The sequence below is a fragment of the Cyanistes caeruleus genome, chromosome 2 (genome assembly GCF_971803275.1).
Source record: "Cyanistes caeruleus chromosome 2, bCyaCae1.hap1.1, whole genome shotgun sequence".
NCBI lineage: Eukaryota > Metazoa > Chordata > Aves > Passeriformes > Paridae > Cyanistes > Cyanistes caeruleus.
This window is the reverse complement of record NC_141702.1, coordinates 41817589-41835043: the sequence shown is the minus strand read 5'-3', so window position 1 is coordinate 41835043 and position 17455 is coordinate 41817589. Positions and strand designations below refer to the sequence as shown.

General features: G+C 33.9%; 1 protein-coding gene across 5 annotated transcripts in view; it reads right to left on the bottom strand.

The window, feature by feature from the left end:
* The window catches only part of GRIK2 (glutamate ionotropic receptor kainate type subunit 2), a 353896-nt gene that overhangs the window by 90255 nt on the left and 246186 nt on the right, over positions 1–17455 (bottom strand). For all 5 annotated transcript variants that reach the window (XM_086876642.1, XM_086876641.1, XM_086876643.1 and 2 more), the window contains one exon: positions 325–443. In XM_086876642.1, coding sequence (XP_086732768.1) covers positions 325–443 — 119 coding nt within the window. The remainder of the gene's footprint in view (positions 1–324; positions 444–17455) is intronic.

Genomic DNA, 17455 nt, shown 5'->3' with positions numbered 1-17455 from the left:
TCTGACGAAGATGTACTCTTTTTTAGGTTGTTTAAATGGAGGTTTTCTAGGTAATGGACAGATTAGTTAATTTAACTGACAGAAAGGGTTTCCTGTTTAGGAAATAAATTATATGACTCTGCTGTACTTTTTTAAGTTTTAAATATTTTATCTGTCTTCAGACTAATTCCTAAGGTGCTGGGAATGCCTGGATAATCATAAAAAAGCTGGTTTATGGCTACATGCACAGAGGAACTCATGCAAGTGACTTGCGCCAGAGAGCTGTTACCCCCAGCAAAAAGTGGGACATGGTGCCCAAGAGAAAGAGCAGACTGAGTCGTATACCTTGCTGCATGAGAGCTCCAACTCCAAACCAGAAACTATTTAGCAAGGTAAAATTGTTTTCCACCACGTCTGAATCAGGGTTGCAAGGATGTGGGTTATACCACTCATAGGGACTAAACCTGTGGTAATTGACAGACAAAAAAGGACAGATTTAAAATGCAGCCATCACAAAGTCTATCCAGCAAATCTGCTGCAAAAGAAAAAGAAAAACAAGAGAGGTTATAAAGAAAATAATGATTTAAAGTTTTTACAGTGAGATTGAATTATATTTAACAGCAATATTAAAAGAAAAAATAATATTGAAAATTAACATTCTAAACTATGGCTGATACTGATATAAAGGTGCATTGAGATTGGCTTTGAAAGGTTCCAAATGCCACCTGTAAACATCAAAGCACTTATTCTTCTATTGACACCAATAGAATTACAGACAATTGGTTCCATTTAGTATTAGGTTCTTAAAACCACTGTGCCAGTATTTTGCATCTTGAAAGAAAATTAATATGTGTTAAATCACAGAAATTAACTAGAAAAAAAATACATCAGGCAAAATATTTTTTCCCATCAGAATTACAAATAATTAATATAACAGAAAATAAATAGTTAGCAGTAAAAGTGACATTGTTAATCACCAAACAAGGGCAATAAACACTACAATTCACAGAAAAATAATACTATAGCAAATTAAAGGAATTGCATCCTGTCCTGTGAGGTGCACAGTAGCATCCCTGGAAAGGTTTTCCAAAAGAAGCTGGGGACACTCACAAGCACCTTGCAGGGCCAGGCTCTGAGAAAAGAAAAAAAAAAAATAAAAAAAATAAAAAGATAAACATAAAGGAAAAGACAATAAATTAATTATCTCAAAAATAGATACAACAGAGATAGTAGAAAGATGCCTGAGTCTGGCAATAGATTAAAAACAGATTATATACAATCAATCTATTTTAATTCATGGTTTTGCAATTGCTGTGCATTATGACAGATTCATATCTAAATGCTATTTTATCAATTGTAGCAAAAACAAGCAAACATGTCTAGATAAATTATTCTTTGTTAGAATTTCTTTCATAAATAGAAGATTTTCAGTTCTCTCTTCCTCATGATACTTTTGTAGAACTTTAAATTTTAATTCCAATGTGCAGGGTTATTCTAATAATTTAAGAGATTTAATCACCATGCCTGCCTGAACTTGGAGGCACATTGTTGAGAGGGACTTTTATTTTATGCTTAAATCATGTCTTCAAATCTTTGATAATGAACACAAGTTAATGCATGTGCATAACATATTTGAGTAAAAAAAATGAAAATCACTGCAGTACATAAGAATGGAACTAGCACAAGACATCATCAAAATAATTAAAAATATTTCAGATTTTAGTTATTAAATCAATATTAACGTATTTTCATAATTTCTCAAATCATTAAAGCCACTCTGTTAAAAACCCTAGGATAGGCAGCCTTTATGAAAGAACTTTTTTGATGTATCTTATAATCAAACCTATCTGAATAATTAATCTGTCACTTTGAAAAACAGAATTTTCTTCATAATAATATTTCAAACACATTATAATACAGAAAATCACATGTTCCACTTTGAAGTTCTTAATGTAATGTTAAAACACCTCTCATTCTAAAAGTGTCTACTTGACAAAGAACTGTTTCATTTGGATCTCCAAATACTGATATGCTGTTCAAAAATGTTGATTAGGTTCTAATTAAACATTGTGACCTGAATTCTTCTATAACTTTACAGTAAAACTAGATCAGAAGTTCACTGTCTCATTAAAAGTCTAAGTATCTTTCATGTCATGTTGTTGTCAATCCAACAAAACCTGGAAACCAAACACTCGTTGAAACTGAAGCAGGTTTTTATACCCTTTTGCTGAGAGATATTTGAAGATTAAATTGGAAAACACCTTTTTCTAGTGAGGACAATGTTTTCTACACAAAGCAAACATATTTTTTATTTAAATATATATATTCAAGTGTTATATTTAGTGATTGTGACATTACTGAACAATCTAAAATGTAACTTGGTAGTTTTACCTTTTTGCACTGATGGCATACCTTATTTAACTATTTTTATATTATTTTGAAGCATAGAAAAATTTTCCATAGTTGTAAATAAAAAGAGGGAACCACCTATAAGACATACAAGGTGGCTTTAGGAACAAGAAAAAATGCAGTCTGAGTCCTATAGTTTTAGAATTCTCTACTTGTAAATTAAGGAACATTAATACTGGCTTATTATGGATAAATATTGCTCCTCCTTATTTTAAGGATGATCTATGATATTAGATTGTCTAGCATAAAAAATCTTAAGGTGTGGATCCTTTAATCAATTTTTTGTATGTATTACATATGCATATAAGTTTCATGTTGTTTTACCTATTGCAATAAATATTCATAAATCACAGTTACAGGTTCACCCAGCAGGTTTTATAAGCGAGGATCCTGCTCAGGGCAATGTCCACTATTTCAGAATAAGGGACTGTTCAGTCAGGTCTCAGAAATGCCCAAAGACAAGAATTCCACAACTTCTTGGGAAAATGTTCCCATGCTGTTATCATAACAATGCCTTTTTTTTTTCTTTAAGTCAGGCTAGAATCTCCCTTGTTTCTAAGTATAAAGAACACCAACTTTCTTGATCAGCTTCTCTTATTAGAAAGTGACTGTTAGAAAAATTCTTTCTGCCTGATCCCAGAACTGCTCACAGTATTTAAATTTGATATAATAAATGATATTATAAGAATAATCACTTTCCTTGATTAATAGACTACATTCCTACTAATTTAAATGCAGAACACTAGATCATAAAAAACAAGCATAAAGCAAAAAGAGAACTTCAGTGAACATATTCAATTGTAAAGATTGATTTTTCTGACCACTGATAACAGGTACTCTTCCCATTTATCCATTTCTATTACTGTTTATTCTAACATTCATATACACTCTTTTAATCTCTAACACCTTCAGGTGTCTGAAATACTTGGAAAAAATAGACTATAAATGAACTTTACAAGACTTGAGTTCCAGTTTTCCTTATTGCTGCTACCCACTGAAAAGGAACAAGTACTCTCCAGAAATTATTGGCTAGTGCAAACAATGTTTAGAAGTCAGCTATATGAGTAATCCACAGGAAGGAAAGATTTGTGTTAAATTTACTTCCACTTTAGACATATACCATGATATTATAAATTAAAATTAGTATTGAATTGAATTGAATTCATCAGGTGAATGATCAGACAGACCTACTTCAGAACTGCAAATTATTTGAGACAGACTATAATTTATTATACTCTGCATTCAGACGGCATTTGAATAAGAGTGTAGAAGCCCAGAAGATAAAGCGTATGTCTTGTGTGTGTCTCAAACTCCTGTAGTTGAATAGCCATGGAGCCTACCAAAGGTTGTTGGTAAGAACATGTGGTAAAGAAAGTGATGTAACTGGAGAAGGAGTACATTGGAGATATGGCAGCATTTTCTGGGACTAATGTCCTTGTTCTGGCTCCTGCAAATAAGCACAACACAGTACAGCTCAAGCACAAGAGGTCAAAAAATACACATGGGCTATTGATCAAAGGCTGACCCAGTACAGATTGATCAGACCACCAAAGACCTTTAAAGCCCTCAATCTATTTTCAGAAAGGTCTGGAAGAGCAACCTTCACCTGACAACTAATTTGTATAGAAAGCAAGAAACTTATCTCCAGGGTGGAGAAACACAGCTATGAAAAGGTACCTCCATGAAGCCCAGATGTTGCCCATAGGACCTTGGACACCCTACCAGCTGGATTAGTGCTGGAGCCAGGACTGGTGGTCTTTTTAGGCTTCTTGAGCCTGTTTGACTCTAGAATTTGTCATGACATTTACTGTGATCTACTGCTAGCATTTCTGCTTCTCTTTTTATTTAGGAGCTTGATTTTGTGCACTCCTGGCACAGAGAGTCTTGACATGATGTTTCAAGATTCTGTTAATTCTTGACTTGCAGGCACCCACTCCGCCCTTCCAGTGTCCAGTTTGAGTGAAACTCAGGAAGAGACGTGACTGATTCTGGATATATTTGAACAGTTTCTACAGTTTTGATCTGTAAATTAAAACACAGATTCATAGAGAGCCACGGGGCTCAGTCTGGATGACCTTAGATGTGATTGTAGATACAGGGGTTTTGGACACCCACTACACTCAGAGCAGTACTGTCACACACTGACTGCTGCTTTCAGTGGCTTTCACAAAAGGTGTGGTCTAGCATGTTCTAGATCAATTCAAATCTGCTGAGAATGTGTAAAGGGTACTGTCCACCAATTTCAACAGTTCTCAAATCAAAACCAGTGTTTATCTCTGATGACAGTATGAAGATAGTATTTTTAAAAGCAAATTAATAGATATGCATAATACAGACTGTAATATATGGAAAGACATTTTTAATTTAAGCTGTATCTTCTGGAGAGCAACAAAAATTGTCAAAAAGAGCAGAAAACCCAAAACTGCAATTTAGAGAGAAGAGAAAATGGACTAGTGGAGTAATATTTGCAATTGCATTTTCATTATACCAAAACACAGCTGCCTAGGAATATTACACAGAACTGAATTTAAAACAGTAGGGATATTCCTTGTGGGAAAAGGACTGTTTGGACCCATTAGTAATATATACAGGCCATTTGAATTTTGTGTGTTGCTTTCAGATATTTGCAAAACAGGCATCAGGTACTGTCATTCAATCATATTCAGCATGCTATGCGTTCAATTTTTATAGAGAACTCTTCCAGGTCTAAACCAGCTTTTTTTTATTTTTTATTTGTTATTTTACTTTTTTCCCTCAGGGTCAAAAAAGCAAAACACGAGGGACTTTTAAAACACGGGTTGATACTGAATGTTTAGCTAAAAATCCATGACAGTTATCAGCTGCCATTACAGTGCCTGGACTTCAATTCTTCTTTAAAATCCAAATGATTTTTATGATGATGTGAAAAAATTTTCCATGCTTATCTCTGACATGATACTGCCTTCTGTTCTGTCCCAAATAGAAGCTATACAACAGCTATAGAAAGGCTAAGAAAAATCTATGTTCTACAAGGTAGATTGAAATTACAAGGCAACAACACAATAAGCTTAATTCTTGGTCTGATGCAGTCAGATAGAATACTTCCCTATACTCATGGAGTTATGAATATAGGCAAGGGAAATAAAGAAAATACGATTGCAAAGAAGTATGATGCAAGTATAGAAGGGACTAATGAGATTATTTACTGGTAGCTGTGCTTAGTTTATTTAAATTACATTCTTTTCAATGATATTTCAAACACCATATAACTATTGTGTATTTTTTAAAATGAATAAGTAAATAAATTAGGACCAAACTATATAACAAAAATATTATCTAGAGCATGATGTGATCAACGGATTCCTCATAGCTCAGCAATATATGCCACAGACACAGCACAAAATTACACTATTTGTACTATTCCAGCATTATTTCAAACCTGTCAAATTTCCTCATTTTTCTCTGCATCACCTAATCCTTGAAATTTGACAGGTTTCTTCTACTATGAAGAAAAGTAAAGAAAATATGATTACCCACTTACATGCACATAGACATCTCTTGCACCATCAGACCAAGAAGTGAGCAGACAACGTTTCACTGCAGACCCATTAGCACAAAGATTTCCCAAGCTGTAATGCTTCATCTAATGACCAGAAATTGATAAATCATAAGAATCTTACCCAATCTTTTTCATGAACTGATGAACACACTGATCCAATGCTGGATATTACTGAAAACAACGAAGTATCAGTCTAATCTCAGCTCTAGAAAATTACATTCTCCCATTCACAAGAGAAAAGTGTATGATTCTTCTAGTCATTGTTTTACAGGGTTTCTGTGCAGGACTACACCCTTAATCCATATCTTACTGCATAAGAACTGGAAAATTACAATATTTCAGAACCTTTTCAAGAATATCCGGGATATTAGATGGATGCTTGATTACAATATACTACACTACTTAAGAATAAAACATGTTACTACTTCTCCTTATAAAAAGCCTCCATTTCTTTTTGTCCTAAATTATGGCTTTTAGAAAAACTGAGATTTTTGTTTGGCTCCTTCACTGTCTCACCTTGTGACATGGATTGCCACACCTGATGACTTCTGGACTGTAAACAGAGACTATTATTACCAACACCACTGCCCTGCTCAGATACATTTCTCAGTACAGTAATTGTCTTGCTTGCACTGTGGTCATCTTCCACTTCATCTTCCCTCATATATCTGCCATGCTTTCGCTGCTTCCTGGAAATAAATAATCATCTTACACTTCTTTTATAAACAAAAAAAATTCCCCATCTAAAGCAATTGCATTGAATTATTATCACCTCTCTATTGACTAGAAATTCAACCTAACATAAAGGACTTTCCACAGTGCTAAAAGAATATCTATAAGTATTCTACATTTAGGTGATACCATTCAATCTAAAGTCTAGAAAGGCACAACAAGATTCTTGTGTGAGTTCTGTGCAGATTTTACAGAATTTTATTCTGTATGTTTACCCCGTATGCCTTTAAATTGCTTGTGGGTACTATTAATTTTAAGCATAGATAGGATCCTGCTAAATCCAATTGAGTCAGAGATAAAATACAAATACTGCAAAAAAAGCTACTGCAGGATCAGAACCAAAATCTTCATTATATGAATGAATATATCTTGTCCCATTTTTATACCATTTAAGCTTCCTGGCTAATACGAAATAAAAAAAAGACAAAAAAAGATAAAAAAGACCAAACACAATCAGTTTATAAGCAAATAATATAAATATTGTTTCATAAAGTTCTACTATAAGCAACATAAATCATATAGGAGTAATATAACCCAGCAATAGGGAATACTTGGTGATTTTTGGAACTTGTCAATTTTTACTGCTGTATTAGATACTAGTCCTGCTATAATATTCAAAGAAATATGGGCTGTAGAGAGCTACAGAAATGTGTCAATAATTTGTAGCTCAAATCAGAACCAAAACAATAGAGGCTAATTTGTTTGATGAAAGGTAATTAAATAAATAAAGTTAAATAAAAATAAATTAATCATATAACAATTCTTAACTATTATGTGATAACTGGAATAACTTTACGATAACCAAAACATTTTTAGAGCTGTGAATTAAGCGTTCATTAAAATCCATTATTATTCTGGATTAAAGACATAGTATATTACCATCATAATTAAAGATTAAGGAATGATGAAAATAAGTGTCAAAAATATACATACAACCTAAGTTTTGAATCACTAGTCAAGTTCCTATTGCTGAATTTATTATATATGCTGGTTTCAGTTCTTACATAACTTTTCAATTTCCATAATATTAGTCCATCCATTTCTTGAACAGAAGAAATGTCGATAGAGTTAAATATTAAATGACAGTCAAGAATCTGAAGAAAACTTATTTAAAATTACTATCTTTTAATGTATGTGAGCTTCATAATGATTCTAGACTTCTCCCACAATCAATGTGTCCTGACTGCTGCTAAATACATTGAAGTCTTACAAAAAATATTCTAGGAGATATTCTGAGATATCTCAAGTATGGTAGGGTAGGGGAGAGGTTAAAAGAGTTGCTTCCTTTTTAGTTTTCACACCATTCACAACCTTTCCTGAGTTTTGTATCTGACAGACAACTTTGAAAACTAGAGCATTCGTTGTGCTAGAAAACATTTTTACCCCCTTTTTGGCGACATAAATAAAATTATGTCTCCAACATGATTTTCACCTTTGTATGCTTTGCTCTTTAGGCTCTTAGCATACTTTAGAATCCTTGAATATTCATTTGTATTCCTTTATTCCTCTGACTCAATGGTAATAATTGGGTGCTATTTCAAAAAACAGGTCATTCACAATACTTCTAATATTTTTAATTTGTATTTTCCTTCTAAATAGCCTATATTTAGCTGTTTCATATAACATTCTTACATCTTTACCACAGAACATTTTGTTTACCCATATATTTTCTCCCTGAGCATATTAAAAAAAAAAATAAGGAAGAAATAAAAAATTGACTGCTTTGGAAAATCTTCATCGCTATTTTTAGAAATACTTAAATTTCAAGAAATTTGTAAATTCTTTCTCTCTGGGATAGAGTCAATTTTCTTCCTAGCAGCTGGTATAAGCTGGTATGATGTTCAGTTTTGGAGGTAGTATGGTAGCAGTGTTGATAATACACAGATGTTTTTAGAGGTTGCTAAGTCGTATTTATATGACTTCATCTTTTTCTGCCTTGAGAAAGGATGTGCCTTGGTCTTGCACATCCTTTTCTCATGATTTTTAAGCTCATCTTGAGGAGTGACTGTCCCAGACCCACAACCATACAACAGAAAACATTTAGAAACAGAGGCCTGAGCATCATAAGCATATGCCTTGTCCAGGGATGCACAGTGTGTGCCTCTGCTTAACAGTGCTGAGCCTTCTAGTGAGTCCTGTGCCTACTAGAACAGAAAGCCTCTTTTAAAGATACACAGTGGATAAATCAGCCAGATAAGTGACTTTTGGATTACTGCCTGAGCAGTTCTGAACTTTGTTTTTGATATGAAGGGCACCTTTCTCAGAGGTTAAAATATAGGATAAAAGTCCATCTATCAAACTTTGTCCAGTAGTCATAAAAAGAGTGTCTTAGAAAGATGGTAAGGGAAAGCTGGGGAAAGTGTATTGGGTATAAAATGAAAGGACTTATAGGTGGGCAAGAAGTGAGAGAGAAACCACTATGACTGTTACTGACTACAAATTGCCCCTCCAGCTCCCTTCTCTGTCTGGGGGTAGGCAGAGGAACCTGGAGTGAAGGAATAATAAAGTAAAACTTGGAAAATGGGGGAAGAAAGGTGTAGTCTAAGTGTATTTCTCATCTGAATTTTTTTCAACCCATGACAACAACTGGTAAGCAGCTCCCTGCCTTTATCTCAACCTGTGAGCATGCTCATCCTATTTTATCTCCTCATCCTGATGCAGAAGGGATTGAATGCCTAAGCAAACATTTGGACCTCAGTCAAGGTTAACCCCCTCAAACAGAATTGGCTTACTTCTTATATTAAGAATCCTCCTTTTCAAGATGAGATTTGAGTTCTGGTCAACAGTTTGAGCACCTACCCTCAAACAATACAAAGAACCTGCCCATGCCTCATCCAGAATCTACTGTAAGGCTTAAATGGTAACTAACCATTGCCCTGGAGTTATTCTACAAAGCTATATTTACATATCCAGCAAAAGAGAAAGTCTGAGATGTGACTCCGCATAGATAACACAGATTAGTCATCATCTGAATATCTTTTGATGGCTAAAAGGTCACAAAGAAAAACAAAAAACATGCACAGATATATAGACTCTTATTTCCTATACATAGTTACTTCCCTTTATAGCATCTTTTACTTTTGTTGAATCTTAGACACACATTTTTGACTTTCAGATGCCTCTCTAGATACTTCTGGAATACTTACAGAAGCTTAAAAAATGTCATATACAAATAGAAGAGTCATACTACGAAGATATGCATGAAATGGACCCAAGTAACCCTGTAATCTCAATGTGACCCTCTTCAGCTTCCACCCTTCCACACTATTTGTTGTGCTCACTTGTTTTGTCATGTCTAAAATTAGACTTGCCTGCTTCTCCAGGAAAAAAAAACATGTCTTATTTGCTTTGTGAAGTCTGCACCATATCTAGTCCTGGATGAGAAACATCTTCTTCAGTTCGTGATACTTTTTATGCTCTCAAATGAAACTTAATCAGAATAAAGAAAAATAAAATCTTTCAAGTTGGAAGCCACAACCTGTCGTGTTTGTGGGAGTGTACTCAAGTGAAGTACTCATGTAGACTTTCTTAGCTTTTAACTCTTCTGTACACATCTACTTCTGCCCACACTCAGGGATAAAGTACTAAGCAAAATGAATTAAATCTCTATTGCATCGTTAGTATTTACCAGGGAATAGAGAAATGCCAAATTCAAGTTCTTGTTTTACTTCAGTCACTAATGGACACAAACAGAATAAAAAGTTTTACTCCCTTTCAAGGGGCACCTCCTTCTCATTCCACTGCTCTTTTATTTTTATCAGAATTTCAACTAGGAATATAAAGGTTTAGAAAAACTAGCACATTTTCTAGAAATTATTTGCTATGTCACATTTCACACTTAAAAATATATATCACTTATAATTCCTGGAAAACTGTGGTCAATAATATTTTATGTCATGAACAACAGCATGCTTGATAAAAATTAAAATATAGTAATAACTTCTCCTACATACAAATCAAACCTTACCAGCTCATGGTTGCCATGTGAAGACAGCCATAAAGAGCATAAAAAAATTACAGCAGGAGGATGTTTTCAGATACAGTTTTACTCCCTTTATTTCCATTTTATTTATTCAAGCCACTTTTCATTCAGAGTAGTTTCATCTTTCTGTATCCTAGAATGAGACATTTCAGTCTTTTCTACTGTCTAAACACACTTGCTTAATAGCTAAGCACAAAAAGTGTCAAATATTTCCTTTCTCATTCAATAGTCCTGCTGTACATCCTGTAATAGAACTGAAACTTCACATCAATATTTAGTTAAAGCTCTGTAAGATTATACAATTGTTATCTGCCTCATCCACTTCTTATAAAATGTAAACTAGGTAGAACATTCCTTGCTTGGTTCACACTACAATAAACTCAGAAAAATCTCTAAAATGATTGTAAAATATTCTTATTTACTTTTTGCCAAAAAGACAGGTGATATGGTCCTATATAACAGTGTCTGTATTGATCAATTCACACTCTTAACAAAAACAATAATGACCACCCTAAACTAGGCCTGCAGTACATTATATGATTTTAGAGATCTTCCTGCCAAGTATTGACAAGCACATGTGGTTTCTTTTGATTGAAATACCTTTGACAGCTTTGCAGGCCCGAAGTGATGTTACACAGAGAAGTAATTTCCATTTCCCTAAAGGGTCACACTGGACAGATAATTTACTTATTTATCTTCAGAGGTTATAAGGTCTCCACTTCCTAGACTCAGTAACCTGTACAGTATGAATGCTACTGGAAGTAATTGCTAAAGCATTTTAGAAGGTGTTTACCAAAGGAAGAAAATGTTTAGGGGTCTTTTTCCTACTCAGAGAAAAAGAAGGCATTATACAGTGTCCTGTATGTAAGACCGAACTCAAATTTACAGAAAGTCAATTCAAAGAAAATATGGTAATTGGTTTATTTGGCACTTTGAAATAAATGTTCATCTCTGTTTAGCAGTGAAAGGGAGCAAGGGGGAAACCTCATTTCTCCCTGGAATTACCTGAAAGGAGGTTGTAGTGAGGTGGGGGTCAGTCTCTTCTGCCGTATCTCAAGTGAAAGAACAAGAGGAAAGAGCCTCAAGTTGTACCAGTGGAGGTTCAGGTTAGATATTAGAAATTGTTTGTCACTCTAAGAGTGCTTAGCCACTGAAATAAGTTGCCCCGGGATGTGGTGGAATCACCATCCCTGGAAGTGGAAATGTTTAAGAGACATCTAGATGTGGAATTTGTAGATAGGGTTTTGGGGTGATTATGGTTGTTCTGGGTTGATCTGGGAATAGATGATCTTGAAGGTCTCTTCCAACCTTGATGATTCTGAGTACTCAATATTTAGGTTTTATTAGAAGAAACATAAATTATTCTGTTTAAATGTGAAATTAAAATCAATAGCAAAACTAAATCAGTCTTCTTCATAACTGCATAGTTAAATCATAAAGCTAATCATGTATTGTTCTGCTTGTGACCTGAATATGTATAAAAGATAATGATTTTGTTACAAGCCTGTTCTCAGGAAGAGTGAGGGGATAAGGCAGTGTAGCTAAGAACATGTCTAAAAATATGCACCAAATGAAGTGCTCTTAATGCAGGAGTTAATAAATTGTTCTGCAATGTACCTGTGCTTATATATGGGTACAATATAGTACATTAGGGTACAATTTATGTTCCCTCAATACTCATGAGTGAAGAATAATGTGTAAAATGTTTTTCTTCTTCAATACTTTCTAACTGGGCACAAGAGATAAAATTTCAGGTATGCTGTATTCTAGTGTTAAACATTCTAAAAGCTCACCTTTCTAATTATATCAATTACAATAGGTGCCAGCCAGAAAACTCTCATCTCTTATGTTAGGATTTTAATGTCATGGTTTGTCTATGCTGTTTCTATGTTGCAACACTTAATTACCTCTCTGCTGATTTTATGGGTTAGTTTTATAACTTTCAAATTAATTTACTGACTATAATATCAAAATGATAATAGACATTCTGCCAGTAGAAGATCTATTTTTAAAAAGACCTTAATTTAAAAAAGAAATAAATTTAAGTTAATGGGTTTCTTAAACATGTTATCTCTGGAAAATTACTCAAATATCTCTAGGTGGGTCTGAGTAACTTCAAGAAAAATTACTGAGAATATGTTCCTTCATAGAGTGTGAAGAACTATTTGGAAACTGTAAAAAACAATCACAATTCCTGATTTCTTTGCTTCTAAGATATTGCAAGGTGTAGCTGTCCTAAAGGTAAGTTTGAATGTACAGACAACATGGCCATCCTTAAAAACTGTAGTTTAAATTTTCCCGTTGATATCCTTCTACAAAATAAGAATAAATCACATCAGAACTGGAAGGATCACACCTTTCCACTATTTTGCCTTTGAAGAGCATTATTATCTTTGACAAAATCATTACTATTTTAAAAACTAAGAAAAAAATGACAAGCATACCCTAACATTTAAAGATGAAAAATCATCACCCTTGTTAACACTAGTGGTTCTTTTTTTATTTCCTTTCCCACCTTATGATAAAAAAATAAGGATTTGATCAGCATGGATTTTACATCCATTAAAGCTATGCACCATGAACTATTGAAATATGTAGACTTTGCACTCTCCTGGCTAGTAAACCCAAAGCAATTAATACAGGAATGCTGTCAAGTACAGATAAACTCAAAGTTACACAGGTACAAACATACTCAGTTGAGTCCTGGCAAGGTAAGGTGTCCTTAATGGTCATTAGGAAACACAGTTATTCTTTGCTAAGATATATTTCCTTTACACTCACAGAGAGGAAACTGTACGAAAAGAAACTATCCCAAAGGTATGATTTCTTCATCTGTGATGCCACAGACTATAAAAGAAAATGAGGATGTTGGATTTTCTAGCTATATCTTTATTGCTCCTGCTGATATTATCACTCTGTATCCCCAATCAAACTGAGTAAATAATTCACTGAGCTGTAGTGCTCCAACTGTTTGAGCATAAATGGATATTGGTTTTTAGTATATTGTATAACAAGAAAACAATTGAAAATACTTTGCATTCTCACCGTTATATCTCATGGAAATAATAAACAAATTACCAACATTTAAAAAAAAAGTCAGATATTCAATATGAAACCAGAAGTTATGAGTACAATTTAAAAGCAATTCTGACCACACTTGAACGAATTCCAGCTGTTAAAGTTACCTGATAACTAGCAGTCTTTAGACCACAAAACCCCAGAAACCAATGTCTCTATGCAACTTGCGTACCAGAATTTGTAAGGATGCTGTTGTATGCTTAAAGGAATCCAAAGCATTTGGATTAGACCAACCACAGAGATAAGTCTGCAGTTTCCCAAGCTACAGAAATTTGCACAATGATGCATAAATAAATAAACAAACAAGAGAACCATTTGATGAAAAGTAGAATTAACTTGAAAAAGAAAGAAAATGGGCAAGGGAAACCAAAATTTTGAATATAGACTGTAAGCACAACAGTCAGTAGATACAAGAAAGGGAAAAATCTCAAAGGATATGGGATACAGTTGTGCACACCTAACTGATTTATCTCACACAAAAATTTGATTGAAGCAGATAAACAGGACAATCCTAATTAATTCAGTGTTCATTCTATCTTTAAAAGTAGCATCCATCTAAGAGCAACTGTTCCTATACCTGATGCAATTCATAATAACTTAAAAAGTTTATCCATTTTTCGTAGTAAAGAAACCCATACTTAAACCAGCAAAACTCTTCTCTATTCATTGTTTCCTTTACAAACAATGGCTATTATTGAACAGTCAAAAGATAGGCATATAATATTCATGAATACCTCAAAAAAGAACACAGTGACTCATTCTAAAGTTAGTTTCAGTAAATGGATAGAGAAAGTTTGGAGAGACAAACTTTCAAAGAGACAAAATCTCCTCATCAGGCCACATTCAAAGAAAATTCTTGATGTCTAGAAAAGGAAAATGACAAATCTATCTTCAAAGAATGTCAGGGAGGAACAACCATAGAATTACGACCAGTAAATCCCACCTCAGACTCTGGGAAGATAATGAGGAAAATACTCCTTGAAACCAAATAGAAAAGACCAAGGTGTTTCAGAACAGCAAAATGAGGTTTACAAAGACAATCATATCTAAGCAGCTCAAGTATTTTCAGTGATAAAAAGATTAATTCTGTGGTTAAAGAAAGAGCAGGAGACACGAACTTGATTTTAATATCTGTTTATCTGAGTGTCCTATAGTAACTCTGTGGCCAAATTAGGAAGGTAATGCCTGGACACCAGTAGATTGCAAGGTGAAGAAAAAATTTGCTGTATTTCCATTCTTGGAGAAGAGTGGAAATACTTCAAAATTTAGCTGTCAGCCAGTAATGGACAGTATTTCTCATTGGGTTGATGTAGGAGCTAAAGCTGACAAAATGCTTCATTAGCAACCTGGATAGTGGAATGGAATATACACCTCAGCAACTTTCAGCCTGAGTGTCAAGAGAAGTGATTGTTCCTGCCCATTGGACAACGAGGCTACATGTGGAATACTGTGTTCAGTTCTGGGCCACCTATGGCATAAATATCTGAGAGTCCAGCAGAATGAGAGGTCTATAGAGTAATAATAGGGCAATATCTACTTTCTGTGGTCATCTATCTGAAGAGTGGATGGACTCACATCCTTCCTGGAGATGTACAGAGAAAAGACAAAAGGCAGAAAAAGGAGTTCTCTCTGGACAGAAGAGTTTTTCACCATGAGAGTGTTTAAAAACTGAAACACATTACAGAGAAGTTATGCCATTTCCATCTTTGGAGATCTCAAAAACTTGACTTGGACACAGCCTTGGGAAATCTTCAAAGCTCCCCCCTGCTTTCAGTGTGGAGGATTCATGTGGATGACATATTTTGTAGGAGAAATACATTTACACAAGAGGACAAGACGTAGGTGAGCAGATTTTGCTAGTACTGCTCTAGTTGGACTAAAAGTTGCTACTCAGATTTTCTGAAGGAGTTAATATACATATTGTCATTGTGTACGAGGATCTAGAATATAGACAATATGTGCATATTCTAGTTTTAAGCATAAGCTGTAATTCTGGGCTTTGTCATGGAACAGACATAGCCAAGAAAACTCTAAAAGCCTGGCCTCTCTGACATGTTTGACCTCTAAAATATTAAAAGATTTACAGTTCTCATTTTCCAGAAGCTTGATATGAAATGTTTCCAAAGGATCAAGCAATATTATTAAGGTTTCTAATATAGGATTTTTATGCATCTTAAGGCAGGCATCTTAGAAATCAGGAACATACAATAATTAGTTATTGTATAGAAATATATATTTCTTAGTATCTGAATAAATATAAGAATATGTATTGCTTAGCACATGTAAAAATATTATTGTAGAAATTTTAATTTACTAAGAAATTTTTTTGCAATTTTATACATGAAAAGCTAATTTTTTATTATGTGTGTCTGAGGGGGAAAAATAAAGCTAATTGCTCATTCAACCAGACAATTATTGTTAATATTTATCTACATAGAAACTAATCTCTCAGGAGCACTGTTCTGTTTTGAGCAAAACAGGTCATGTGCAAGATAAAAACCATATTTATGATGAAAACACTCCAGGTTTGTATCACTGAGTTTATAAAGTTAACAAGTATGGTCTCAGTAATAAACATTAAGCTTGTTCACAGACTATCCAATAAACTAAATATATCTGTCAGCAATTTGAATTAAAGCAGTCCTTTCTTCTTTCTGTCTTTTAGCATTTCAAAGCATTTCCAGCACTAACCTTTAATGCCTACTAAATACATAGTCACAAAGTCAAAATTAGTTCTTGCTTAAGACTATTTATCCTATATATTTTTTATTTTTTTATTTTGAATTTGGTTTATTTTCAGTAACCTCTAACTCACAACCACGTTTCTACTAAGAATTTTAAAGCAAGATAATGATTTTGTAGAAGGTAAGCAGGCAATAAAATACAGTATTTCAATCTGTGGCACAGCAAGCAGATACTGAACATCCCAAGGTAGCTTTTACTTAGGCTAAATGGGCTGTGTTGCAAGAGTGCATGGCACGCAGTCTAGTAGTCACTACGGGTCCTGAAACTCTACTTTTCCATTTTGAGTAGTAATTATTGTAATGTCAAGCATACTTGCCCAGTATACCTCTGGACTATCTGACTTGGTTTTTGTTTATCAGCTGTACAGTGAGTTTGTTTCCAGATGTGAAATTAAGAATACAGACCCAAATCAAACAAAATTAAGTCATCATTTCTTAATGCCAGGCAAGCTACTACAGTCATTTGTATATCCTCCTTTTGTCTGTCCAACTGACTGTAAGATCAAATCCATCTGTTCAAGTTATCTTCTGAATTTAAGCTAACACATAATATTGTGTCATAAGGATAATTTAAGAATATTCATAATTATATTGTGAATTGTATAGTATTGGCTGTAAAGGATAACTTAAGAAACAAGCAAACATTAAAAAAAAAAAAACAAGTGTAATTGTATGCCATTATCCTTAGTATGGTCTGGAATACATGATGTGAATTTTGCCATTGATATCAGTAGTTCTTTTACCTTTTTGCTAATTGTATTTTCAGACTGTGGTATTTTTATGATCTTCTTTTAATATTTGGGGAGAGTTATTCTTCTTGCTGTGAGCATGGAATGCTCTGTGCATTGAATACAGTGCATATATGCAAAATAGATAAGGTGCTGATACAGCATAGATACCAAATAAAGATATTCTGTCTGAATCTAGGTTCATTCAAAGTGTACTTAATAAGAAACACAAAAATTCTCTAAATACCTCAGAGATTTATGAAAA